Below are 13,239 nucleotides of genomic sequence, written 5' to 3' on the forward strand. Positions count from 1 at the left end.
TGGATGGTCTCATAGGGTTGTAAATCCATACTTGACATCTGGAGTAATAAAACTAAATTAACTACACCACAATGACAAATCCTCTACATCAATAAGCAACAGCAGGATATCAGCAGGTCACAGAACTAGTGCTGGGTACACAAACTATTTTGAGATCAGGTTTGTTTTAACCCTATCCACACACACATTCACACAATCCTCACTGGGACATTGAGGAGATACGGATATCTCCAGCTGTACACCGGAGAGCCAGCTCACAGCTAAAGTGATCTTGGGAGGTCCTGCTCTCTGTGATCAAAGAGTCGGGATTTTAGAGATTAATTCTCTTAACGGAACTGAAACTCTGAACGTGAAATTAGCAACTTCTATCACTAGAAGTCACTAATTTTCTTACCCAAAGTAAATAAATGATTCTAAAGATTCTCAAGAATTCTTGCGATATTAGACATCAAAACATGTATTGGTAACATGTTATAACTTTTATTAATAAGTCATTTAAGGGGTAGTTCACTCCAAAATGAAAATGCTGTCATCATTTAATCACCCTCATGTTGTTCAAAACCTGCATGACTTACTGTACTTTCTTCAGTGGAACACAAAAGAGATATTAGGCAGAATGTTAGTCTCAGTAACAATTCTCTTTCATTGTACAGAAAAAAAGAAGCAATGAATGTGAATGGTGACTGAGGCTAACATTCTGCCTAACATCTCCTGTTGTGTTCTAGAGAAGAAAGAAAGCCATAAAATGAGGGTGAGTAAATAAGGACCAAGTTTTCATTTTACAAAAATCCTTTTAACAAACATTTACTACTGAACAGATGAATACATTAAAATATGAATATAATGTTTATTAAAAAAATAGGTATTATTTGAATGTACATTAACAAATTATGCTGTTAACGAGTAAGTAAAGTTGTATTTACGTATATATCTCCTTTTTACAAAATCCTTTACAGATGTTCACATACAGATAATAAAATAGAGTAAAACTAAAAATGGAATTTAGAAATAAAAATCAGAGAATAAAATAGAATAATAAAAAAAATAAAAATAAAAAAAATGCACAAAACACATATTAATAAAAAACAATTAAAGACAGATGAAAATTTAGATTGTTTGTGGGAAAGCCCTAGAGAATAAGTGTGCTTTGAGATGCTTTTTAAAAGTGCTAACTGAGTCAGTTGCTCATAGGCTATCAGAGAGAGAGAGAGAGAGAGAGAGAGTTCAAAAGCTTGGGATCATAGTGACTAAAGGCTGACTCCCCAGTCTTCAGTCCAGTTTTAGGGACCACCAGCAAATTGAAGTTGGGTGATCTGAGGGATTTAGGTGGAGGGTATTTAGTAGTGCTAAGGTACAGTGGTGGTCCATGATGGAATTTTCCAGGGAGGCAAATATATAAATCAGTTTTAAAAAGATCAAACCAGTAAAAAGATTGCAGTGGGTTGAAATATCATGTTTTTTACTGGTAAAGCTCCATACACACATGATCCCCTCCCACTTTTATCTTAAAATAGTCTTGAAACCAATGTGTTGTAATCTTTCCGATCACTAACCCAACACTTTTTATACAGTAAACAAACGGAAAAAAATCAAGCAGTGCCATCTACAGACTATAATCAATGCAAACATTTATAAATAAATGGATGGCCCCATTCCATGTACAGTAACATCTACTCCATCTAACTCCATCTTCCACAGCTTCATAGAGTCAGATTTATATATCATCTTGTGGTTCAGTCATTCACATGTTTTTAGATCCTCCAATAATTATATCATTTCATTGATATTTTCTCTTCATCTGTCATGTTAACCACAAACATGTTTGATGAAGCATTAAAGTGATACTGAAAGCTGATTGGCTTGAATGGTTATCTCTGATAATGACTGGTTATAAATGTGGAAGGAGGCAATTTGTATTTTTTCGGCCATATAATGGACAAAAGTAGATGACGTTACATCATTTGAACGCAGTTAACTAATGAGATGAGTCTTTATGCAATCAGCCTCCTCTGGCTTTCATACTGATTCATACAGTGATTAAAACTCCACACATGAAAGAAAAATAAATACATATTTTCCCATTAAAGGCATCTGAGTTATGCATGTTAGTCGGTAAATTGATTAAAACAGCAGTTTATTTTATTACTTTTGTTGTTAAGATCATTTTGAGGAGGCTTAGCCTCCCTTGCCTCCTTTGACGAGCTGCCACTGCTGATGAGCAAAGTTTTGTAGGGGCAATACCATAAAGACATTTAAAGATAAATAAGAGGATCTTTAAAATCAATTCAGTAAGACAGAGTTAACCAGTGATGGGATTTGAGAGTCGGGGTAATGTAACTCTAGTACGAGTCAGGATTCTAGCTGCTGCATTCTGAAATCTTTGCAGGTGTCTGCTAGAGCTCTTTGATAAACATACTTTTGCGGTAATCAAGTTTGAATTTAACAAATGCATGAATACGTTTCTCACTGTCAGCAGAGGAGAGAATTCGAAGATGATAGTATGCTGTTTTACTAACATTGCTAATATGTTTTAAGCTCATCGTCATACACAATTCCTAAATTCTTGATGTGATTAATGGCACTCAGAGGCAAGCATTATAGATAAGCAGTGAATAATGTACTAATGTTCCCTATCTGTCACTCACTCGACGTTGGTGTCGATGTAGTGACACTAGGGGTCACTCTTGGGAGCCCGAGACACCTCTGGTCTTTGATAAAAGGCCAATGAAAATTGGCGAGTGGTATTTGCATGCCACTCCCCCGAACATACGGGTATAAAAGGAGCTGGTATGCCACCACTCATTCAGATTTTCTCTTCGGAGCCGAACGGTCATGCTCATTGAGCTGAATACTACTGTTCATTCACCTGCTGGATCTGACGGCGCATTTCAGCGGCTTCTCCCTCCTCTGCACTGGTGCACTGCAGAGAACGCCCCTGGGCGCTTCGGCAGAAAAACTAGAGAGTATATTTTCTGAAAGAGCATTTTTCCCCTCTAAAAGAGTATATATTTCTCTAAAAGAGCGCACACACGGAACGTCTTTTTAAAGACGCGTCTTTTTAAAGATGCTTTTCCGATTGTGTGTTATTCCTGGTTGTGCTCGTTATCTCTCGCCTTCTAACGGTCACGATCACTGTCTTTCGTGTCTGGGCACTGCTCACGCGGAGACAGCGTTCGTGGATGGTCACATTCTCATTGCGAGAATGTGTCCATGGCAACGTTGCGGTCGCGGCTCGCCTTCGTAAGGAAGCGAGCCACCCCAGAGGCTCCCGCCTCGGTCCTTTTACCCACGGGTTTGAGGCCAGCGCGTCTAGCACTGGGGGCGATTTGGGGACCCCAATGGGACCGCCTCCGCTGGGTATCCCCCCGCGGAACTCCCATCCCCCAGCACGCTCGTCTGCCCCGATCGGGCTTCCGGGTGAGTCCGCCGGCTCGTCTCACGGCGAGTTCGACCTCTTATTCGGAGCCCGCGAAAGTGATGAGCTCTCGAGCGCAGCATCGGAGAGCGGGCTCGTCCAGTCGGAAGCCTCGGCTGGGCTCCTCCCTTCGGGGTCGATCGCCCAGTCACAGGCTGACGCGGAGATGACGACATGCTTTCCCGGACAGCCGCAAGCGTCGGTTAGAGTGGATTTCACCGCTCTTCCCTGAACCCTCGCGGCTCTGTGATTGGTTCCTGGGCTCGCGGCGCCGCTCAAAGCCACGCCCCGCCCCGTTCCTTTCTTCCCGGAAGTGCATGAAGAGCTGACAAGATCGCGGGAGGCACCTTTTACTGCCCGGTCCCGATCTTTTCAGCTTCCCCGCTCTCACTACCCTCGATGGTGGGGCGGCCAAGGGTTATTCGGCAATCCCCCGGTGGATAAAGGCGCTCGCGGTGCATCTATGCCCGCAGAGCGCCGCCACCTGGCGTGGGTGCCCAAAGCCCCGTCCAAGGCCTGTAGGTTTACGTTGTCTCTGACGGTCGAAGCCTACGGCGCTGCTGGACAAGCCGCCTCCGCCCTGCACGCCATGGCTCTCCTGCAAGTCTGCCAAGGCGCTAAAGGAACTGCACGAGGGTAGTTCCGCCCCGGGATTGATGCAGGAACTGCGCTCGACGACCGACCTCGCTCTCCGAGCGACGGAGGTCACGGCACGGTCTCCCGGGCGGACGATGGCCACACTAGTGGTCCAGGAGCGCCACCTTTGGCTCAACCTGGTCAAGATGGGTGAGGCCAACAGGACACGATCCCTTGCTGCCCCCATTTTCCAGGCGGGCCTATTCGGCGACACTGTCGAGGACTTTGCCCAGCAGTTCTCGATGGTAGAGCAGTAGATGGGTGCTAGCCGGCTTGTCCTGCCCCGGCGTGGCTCAAGATCCCCCCATCTACTCATCGCCGAGGGCGTCCCCCTGCGGTGACTGCACCGGCTCCGCCGCAGCCCGCCCCTCCGGCCCGGCCCCGGCGTGGAGCCCACCGCAGGAAGCCGATGCCACCCGTCTCACAGCCGGCACCGAAGAACCCACGGAGGTCTTCGAAGCGCCCCTGAGACGGGCGACCCAGGGACAACGAAACCCGCTGCTCTGGAGCTGGTAAGCAGATCTTCTTTTTGTTACCTTTTGCATTTAATTGCGCTGCATGCCCAAGTGGCTGCAGTACTCAAGAGCTCTGCAAGAGTGGTTTCCTTGTTCCCTGGGTCACATATTCGGTGTGTACGGCTGGCATCACGACCACCGTCCACCACACCATTTGGCAGGTTGGCGCTCCAGCGGCGGTCTCCCGCCCTGAGCGCCCAGCTGTGGCACAAATCTGCCCCCGATGTGACAGTCTCCACGGGTCATGAGGACAGGCCTCTTCCTCCCCCGTCCCAGGCTGTTCCGGGGGTGGTCACAAGGAGCCAGGTAAGTGCTTCGATGTCCTCTGACTCAGCACGGCCACGATGGGGTGTGGCACCTCAGGCTCCGCCCCGCCGCGAGGCCCCACCCGCCGGTACATCCGATGACGTTGTCCCTTTGGTCCCCCTTGCGCGGAACTCGTGTGAAGCATGGCTTGCGCTTTCCAGTCCGTCGCGAGGGCTGGTCCGGACCGTCCGACTCGGCTGCACGATTCACTTCGCTGGGCATCCGCCCAGGTCCAGCGGTGTCCACTTCACCTTGGTGAAAGATGGAAACGCTGCTACCTTGCGCGGAGATCGCTACCCTCCTACGGAAGGACGCGATAGAACCTGGCCCTCCAGCCGAGATGAAGAGGGGGTTTTACAGCCCCTACTTCATTGTACCGAAAAAAGGCGGTGGGTTGCGGCCAATCTTGGACCTGCGAGTACTGAACCGGGCCTTACACAGACTCCCGTTCAAGATGCTGACGCAAAGACGCATTCTAGCGAGCGTCCGGCATCAAGATTGGTTCGCGGCGGTAGACCCGAAGGATGCGTACTTTCACGTCTCGATCCTTCCTCGACACAGACCCTTCCTGCGGTTTGCGTTTGAGGGTCAGGCGTATTGGTACAAGTCCTCCCTTTCGGCCTGTCCCTGTCTCCTCGCGTCTTTACGAAGATCGCAGAGGCTGCCCTTGCCCCGTTAAGGGAGGTGGGCATTCGCATTCTCAACTATCTCAACGACTGGCTAATCCTAGCTCACTCTCGAGACGGGTTATGCGCACACAGGGACCTGGTGCTCTCACACCTCAGCCGACTAGGGCTTCGGGTCAGCTGGGAAAAGAGCAAGCTCCTCCCGGTTCAGAGCATCTCTTTTCTCGGTTTGGAGTTGGACTCAGTCTCCTTGACGGCGCACCTTATGAACGAGCGCGCCCAGTCGGTGCTGGCCTGTTTGAAGGCGTTCAAACAGAAAACAGCGGTTCCACTGAAACATTTTCAGAGGCTCCTGGGGCATATGGCGTCCTCGGCGGTGGCCACCCCGCTCGGGTTGATGCATATGAGGCCGCTTCAGCACTGGCTCCAGACTCGAGTCCCGAGACGGGCATGGCGCCACGGGACACACCGCGTGGCCATTACACCGGTCTGTCACCGTCTTTTCAGCCCTTGGACCGACCTCTCGTTTCTACGAGCAGGTGTTCCTCTAGAACTGGTCTCCAGGCGCATCATGGTCACGACAGACGCCTCCAAGACGGGCTGGGGCGCTGTTTGCAACGGGCACGCAGCCACCGGCCTCTGGACGGGTCCGCGGCTGCGTTGGCACATCAACTGCCTCGAGTTACTGGCAATTCTGCTCGCCCTGCGGAGGTTCCGGCCGTTGATCCAGGGCAAGCACGTGCTAGTTCGGACAGACAGCACGGCAGCGGTAGCATATGTCAACCGCCAAGGCGGTCTGCGCTCCCGCTGTATGTCACAACTCGCCCGCCGTCTCCTCCTCCGGAGTCAGCAGCACCTCAAGTCGCTGCGAGCCACTCATATCCCGGGCAACCTCAACGTTACAGCGGACGCGCTGTCACGGCAGGTTCCCCGCAGGGGAGAGTGGAGACTCCACCTTCAGGTGGTCCAGCTGATTTGGAGTCGATTCAGTCAGGCACAGGTGCACCTGTTCGCCTCCCAAGAATCCTCCCACTGCCCGCTCTGGTACGCTCACCGAGGCCTTCCTCGGCATAGACGCGCTGGCACAGCTGGTCCCCTGGCATTCGCAAATATGCGTTTTCCCCAGTGAGCCTGCTCGCACAGACCCTGTGCAAGGTCAGGGAGGACGAGGAGAAGGTCGTCCTGGTAAGCACCCTACTGGCCCGCCCAGACGTGGTGCGCGGACCTCACGCTCCTCGTGACAGCTCCCCCGGGCAAATTCCCCTGAGAAAGGCCCTTCTTTCTCAGGGAAGGGGCACCATTCGGCACCCGCGCCCAGACCTCTGGAATCTCCATGTCTGGCCCCTGGACGGGACGCGGAAGACCTAAGCCGTCTCCCACCTGCGGTGGTAGACACATTCACTCAGGCTAGGGCTCCCTCTACGAGGCGCCTGTATGCCTTTAAGTGGTGTCTGTTCGCTAAGTGGTGTTCTTCCCATCAGGAAGACCCCCAGAGGTGCGCAGTCAGATCAGTGCTTTCCTTCCTGCAAGAGAGGTTGGAAGGGAGGCTGTCCCCTTCCACCTTGAAGGTGTACGTTGCTGCCATAGCAGCACGCCATGACGCAGTCGACGGTGAGTCCTTAGGGAAGCATGATCTGATCATCAGGTTCCTAAGAGGCGCCAGGAGGCTGAATCCCTCCAGGCCACGCCTTGTTCCCTCATCGGACCTCTGTAGTTTTTCAGGGTCTACAGAGAGCCCCCTTTGAGTTTTGCAGTCAGCCGGGCTTAAGGCACTCTCCTTGAAGACTGCCCTCCTGACTGCGCTCACTTCCATCAAGAGGGTAGGTGACCTGCAAGCGTTCTCTGTCAGCGAAATGTGCCTGGAGTTCGGTCCGGGCTATTCTCACGTGATCCTGAGACCCCCGACCGGGCTATGTGCCCAAGGTTCCCACCACTCCTTTTAGAGACCAGGTGGTGAACCTGCAAGCGCTGCCCCAGGAGGAGGCAGACCCAGCCCTGGCGTTGCTGTGTCCGGTGCGCGCTTTGCGCATCTATTTGGATCGCACGCAGAGCTTTAGACTCTCTGAGCAGCTCTTTGTCTGCTTCGGTGCACAGCGGAAAGGAAGTGCTGTCTCCAAGCAGAGGATCGCCCACTGGCTCATTGACGCCATAACTATGGCATGTCTCGCCCAAAACATGCCGCCCCCGGTAGGGCTACGAGCCCATTCTACTCGTGGTGTAGCGGCTTCTTGGGCCCTGGCCAGAGGTGCCTCTCTAACAGACATTGCAGAGCAGCGGGCTGGGCAACACCCAACACCTTTGCAAGGTTTTACAACCTCCGGGTGGAACCGGTTTCGTCCCAGGTAGTGGCACGCAACACAAGCGGATAAGCCCGGGATAGCCGGCTGGGTGTATCGCTTGCACATAGCGCCTTCCACCTCCTTTTGAGCTGAAGACGTGCGCTGTTAATTCCCAGTAGTGTTCACAAAGGTTGTTCCCTGGTTGACTTCCTCCGAGCCCTGTGGCAGTCGAGTTTTCGGAGAGACTCGCTGCCGGCCCAGTACACGCGCTAACTAAGAGCCCGGTTCTGGGGTAGGTGCTCCGCATGTGGCGGTTCCCTGTAAGGCTAACCCCATGCGATCTATATCTTCCGCTAGTTCGTTTCCCTACTGGCAAACTGCGTCTTCCTTGGGCAGAGCCCCTCAGTCTCCATGTTGTAGTAACTCCTCCCCCATTGGGTAGGATCTACCTTGAAGGCTCTCCACATGGTTGGAAAGACCATGTGATGTATTCTTCCACTTAAATATCCCCCCTCTCTTGGGGCGAGGTGTGGTCTCCGCGGTGTCCTCCCCTTGGGAGGGACACCCCCCGACTAGACCTGGCGGCCCAGTCGGATAATCCCCCTTCTTTTTAGGGAGTGGAAAAAGAGAAGGGGAAAGAGGCCATGACTGGGTTAAGCCTGTCTCTATCTCTGGGTAGTCGACTTGTCCCCAAAAAGGGCCGTTCGACACTCATAACTGTGTTGGGGGAGGTTACGTGTCGACCTGGTGTGCTGGCTATGAGGCACACAGCAAGTCTGCCCACCACACACCGCCAGTTCACGTAACACAGTTCAGCCTTGTGGCGTTTTGTATAGGGACCCCTAGTGTCACTACATCGACACCAACGTCGAGTGAGTGACAGATAGGGAACGTCATGGTTACTGGTGTAACCTCCGTTCCCTGATGGAGGGAACGAGACGTTGGTCCCTCCTGCCACAACGCTGAACTACCCGCTGAAATGGCCGGACCTTATATCGGCTCCTCAGCGTAAAACCTGAATGAGTGGTGGCATACCAGCTCCTTTTATACCCGTATGTTCGGGGGAGTGGCATGCAAATACCACTCGGCAATTTTCATTGGCCTTTTATCAAAGACCAGAGGTGTCTCGGGCTCCCAAGAGTGACCCCTAGTGTCACTACATCGACACCAACGTCTCGTTCCCTCCATCAGGGAACGGAGGTTACACCAGTAACCATGACGTTTTTTAATGGCTTATCAAATGTTATTATCAGAGCTAACAAAATTAACACATTAACACACGCGATTAAAAATATTTAACGCTTTAATTTTTCTTAATCGCGATGAACGCATTTACCGTCAATACAGCATAAATGAGCATAAATGCTGGTTTAAAGGGCATTACCTTTGCTATGCGTATGCCCAAAGTCATTACACTGACATTCACCCACACACACACACACACACACACACACACACACACACATACACACAGCAGTGATTCAGTGTCAGTGATCAAGAACAAAACAAGCCTAGTTGGAACTTGTGACAGAAATCAAGTATTTTTCAGCCTAAGTAAGGTGCATTTTAATTACCAAAGAGCACGGCAAGTCTTAACTATCACCAAAATGCAGAATGAGACGTTTTTGTCTGTAAGTGCTTTTCATGTGAAGTTCAAACCAGTGCTTGATGCTGATGCCCTGATGCGAATCATGAACGCAGCTTTACGATTTCTGTACTAAAGTGGATAGCCACAGTCTGCCAGCTGATTAATATTGTGGAGGATGAGAGTTTAAGAGACTTAATGCCCATTGCAATGAATATGCAACCTATGTGGGGACTAGTTCTTTCAAATAGTCAAACTCAAACTCCCAATTAGAATTTGGGAAGCATTTAATGTTACTGGAATTGGTGCTATTTTAGTGCGTTTTTATCTTTATACTGTGGAAGGCTTTGTTTAGAAAATTTTAATAAAGCATTATATTTTTATAAAAATATTATAAACATATTATGTTTTTTCCCCAAGAAGGACATAAATGCATTTTGACAGGAAAAGAAGATATTTAGAGTGAAATTTCAGCATCTGCGATTAATCGCGATTAAGTAGGAAAAATTATTCGATTAATGGTGATTAAATAAATGTAATCGACTGACAGCACTAGTTATTATAAAATGCTACCCACATATTTGATGAGCATAAAATCCAATTTTCCATAAAGGGTTTCAAGATTTTGCAGGCAGAAAAGGCTGCATTGTCATAAGCTCTGAACAACTGATTTCACCTCAGCAGGCCTAGTGGGAAATGCCAGCTGTGATGCTGAGTTTGGATATGGATTACTGGCCTGCTGCTTATACACTCTTGAAAGACAACTATTAGGCAACAGTATACGATCAGTAGCCTATAGGGTACTACATTGGGAATAATCCTATTTCAGATATAAAGTATGTGAACAAAAGAATGAATACCTAAAATATGATGAGTATATCAGATTAGACCCAACCATTATTATTGGACATGGCTGAGATAACTACCATGACAACAGGAGGAGATCAAGAGCTTTAAGAACAAAGCTGGATCTGCCCTGTCATAAACACCAGAGCCAGAAGGTCTGACAGCTCCAAACCAGCCGAAGCCATGACTGACAACTGAGGTGTGATCCTTTTGTTTGTCCTGGAATCCAAACCTAACCAAGGATAACATGGATTATCTGTAATGCACACTAAAGCTGACCTCGGCACAGGTGTTTGCTGCAGCTGTATTCTTCGGCCACAGAAATGCACGAGATCAATGAAAATGTAAAGTTATCATATACATTTTGAGCTGAGGAACATTTAAATGATAACAGTACATATGTGCCAAACAGGGTTCCTTGTTATTCAATATCTTTCATTTTTCAAGGATTCAAGGGATGATTCAACCCAAAATTAATTATTTTATTATTTACTTACTCTCATTTTGTTCAAAACCTACATAACCTAAGCTGTGTCCCAAACGACACACTATACACTATGCACTTACAAAATGTACTATGCACTCATCTATATAGTGTATGAATTTTCAAAGTGTAGTATCATCCCAAATGGAATACTTAAAGTTAATTTACTACACGGAAGCATTAGCTGTTTAACAGCTGAAGGAAGTGACATTTCAAACCCAAGCGTTGTGTTGCCGCTAGCTTTAGTGTGCTATCCATCCTCAGTTCAACACTTATATCTCAATAATTTACATATTCACACAGCATGGTATTATGGTAAAGCGTTTAACTCACTTTTGTAAGGTGCTCTTCACAGAAGTTTCGCTAGCTGTCATATTCTCCATTATTTACAATTGTTTTGCCAGATCACCATTGCTGCCGGTAACTTCCGCTATGTATGGCAAGCCGCGTGCGCTGAGTGCACGAAGTGTCCAACATTCCACACTCTGTTTTGACGGTTGAAAAAGCGCATCATCTGGGTACTCGTAGTACACTTCTTTTTGTTGCATTTTCTGTGTAAACGTACTACTCGCACTACACTTCAAAATGACGTAAAATAGTGCAGAAGTATGCGGTTTGGGACGCATCTCTACATTCTTCTATAGAACAGTATGTTAGGTAGAATATTCAGTGTCAGACACCATTCACTTGCATGAAAATGCATGCAAAAAAGACGCAATGCAAGTGAATGGTGACTGAGACTAACATTGTGCCTAACATCTTCTTTTGTGTTCCACGGAGGAAAGAAGTATGGGTTTGAAACAACATGAGGATATGTGAATGAATTTTCATTTTGTGGTCCATTTAATACATTCCATTGTGTCAGAATCTAAGATGAAAGAAAGAGAAAAAAAAAAAAAACATACACTTACTTGAGGGATGGAGGAAAACTATGTCTTTTTCTGTAAAGTCCCTTGATTGAGCATTTTTTATCCAGCCGGTGATGGCGGTCAGCATTAGGCCCCAGGCCATAATAGGCCAGGGTTTCATTGCTGGAGGAAAACTCACATGTGCAATAAGCCAGATCCAACACAGCACCTGTTAAAGAAAACTGCTATTTATTAAACACATAAAACAATAGTCATACCAAACCAAATTTACTATTGGGCGGCAAATATATCTGACCTGTTTAACAGATTAAAGACAAATCTGCTGAAGACAGAGAGGAAACTACAGGATTAAAGCAGTTCAAAAGCATTTCAATCTCTTTTCAAAACACCGGACACAATGAGCCATGCTTGTTATTACAGCAAGTCCCTTATTATATCAATGACAATGTCAGCTGTCTGCCAATGTCCTGACCCTCCAGCAACAGTGATCATATTAGCTTTGGTTTGGTTGTTGGCAATAGAAAACAAACAGTGATCCATTGTTTTCAATTAGTAAATGCCACAGATTCTTTTTTTTTTTTAAGAGCACAAAATGGACACCAATATTTGCAATCCTTTAAATATAGTAGGCTCACACTTACTGTAGTTGAACAGAAAATGTATGTGCTTTGTGAGGCACAGTTTTGATACATTTAATCAATGACACAATTGTCATTGGCCTAAAAAATAAATTTCTAACATTTTGTATTCATAAAAATAATAATAAAAAAAGTAAATAAAATACAATTTCACACTTTACCTTCTAAATTGTCTGTTAATACATTTTCTTTTTAAATGCTTTTAAGGTTTTTTTCAGCACGTAACATTTTTAATATCCGCCACAAAGGCAGATAGGAAAATAAGAAGGATCTGTGACACTTTTTGGTGCGAAAAACCCTCTGAAAGGCTAAAATAAGCCTAGAGGAGAAAACATGGCTTAAACACAGAGCTGTGTGGTTTACATTACTGAAACGAAAGCGGAGGCAGATTACACATTTTTCAGAAGTGCTTGACTAAACCGCTTTGTTTGCTTTCTTCAGTGAGTCAGGCAGGGAGGCCAGAAATCAATCCATTCATTTCTAACTTATAACTCGCATACTCTGAAATTTAACTCCTCTTTGCAAAATTGCTGACTCATAAAATCATGAAGACACAGGTATTGAATAGAGGATTTACAGAATATCCTTAGGACTATTAAGGATTGTACTACTTGAGTAAGCTAACTCATCCATTTTAATGACACTTTAAATGTATCTCTTTGGCAGAACTTAAAATAACCATGTAAGCTAAACTTAAATACTTCAAGTAGAGGGAACCAAACTAGCTAGAACTATTTACTACATTAAATGCTAGCATGCTTAATGCTAACTGGAAACACTATGCTTCACTGTAACAGTGTCCTTTATTTTAAAAAAAAGTGATTTTAAAAAGTTCAATAACTTTTTTTTTTTTTTTGTATATTTAACATTAAACATTGATTTAAGCAGAAATTTTATTTTTAAATTGTTTCCAAATAAAAGTAAGGTTTTGAGTTAAGCGCTTTAGATTATAGTTCCCTATCTGTCACTCACTCGACGTTGTGTCGATGTAGTGACACTAGGGGTCACTCTTGGGAGCCCGAGACACCTCTGGTCTTTGA

The 13,239-nt window shown here is 46.8% G+C and overlaps 1 protein-coding gene across 1 annotated transcript in view; it reads right to left on the reverse strand.

Moving 5' to 3' along the window:
- The window catches only part of lypd6 (LY6/PLAUR domain containing 6), a 55,456-nt gene that overhangs the window by 16,373 nt on the left and 25,844 nt on the right, over window positions 1-13,239 (reverse strand). The window contains exon 3 of the mRNA XM_051709184.1: window positions 11,604-11,769. Within this exon, the coding sequence (XP_051565144.1) occupies window positions 11,604-11,769 (166 nt within the window). The remainder of the gene's footprint in view (window positions 1-11,603; window positions 11,770-13,239) is intronic.

This window comes from Myxocyprinus asiaticus, chromosome 10 (assembly GCF_019703515.2).
Source record: "Myxocyprinus asiaticus isolate MX2 ecotype Aquarium Trade chromosome 10, UBuf_Myxa_2, whole genome shotgun sequence".
Classification (NCBI taxonomy): domain Eukaryota; kingdom Metazoa; phylum Chordata; class Actinopteri; order Cypriniformes; family Catostomidae; genus Myxocyprinus; species Myxocyprinus asiaticus.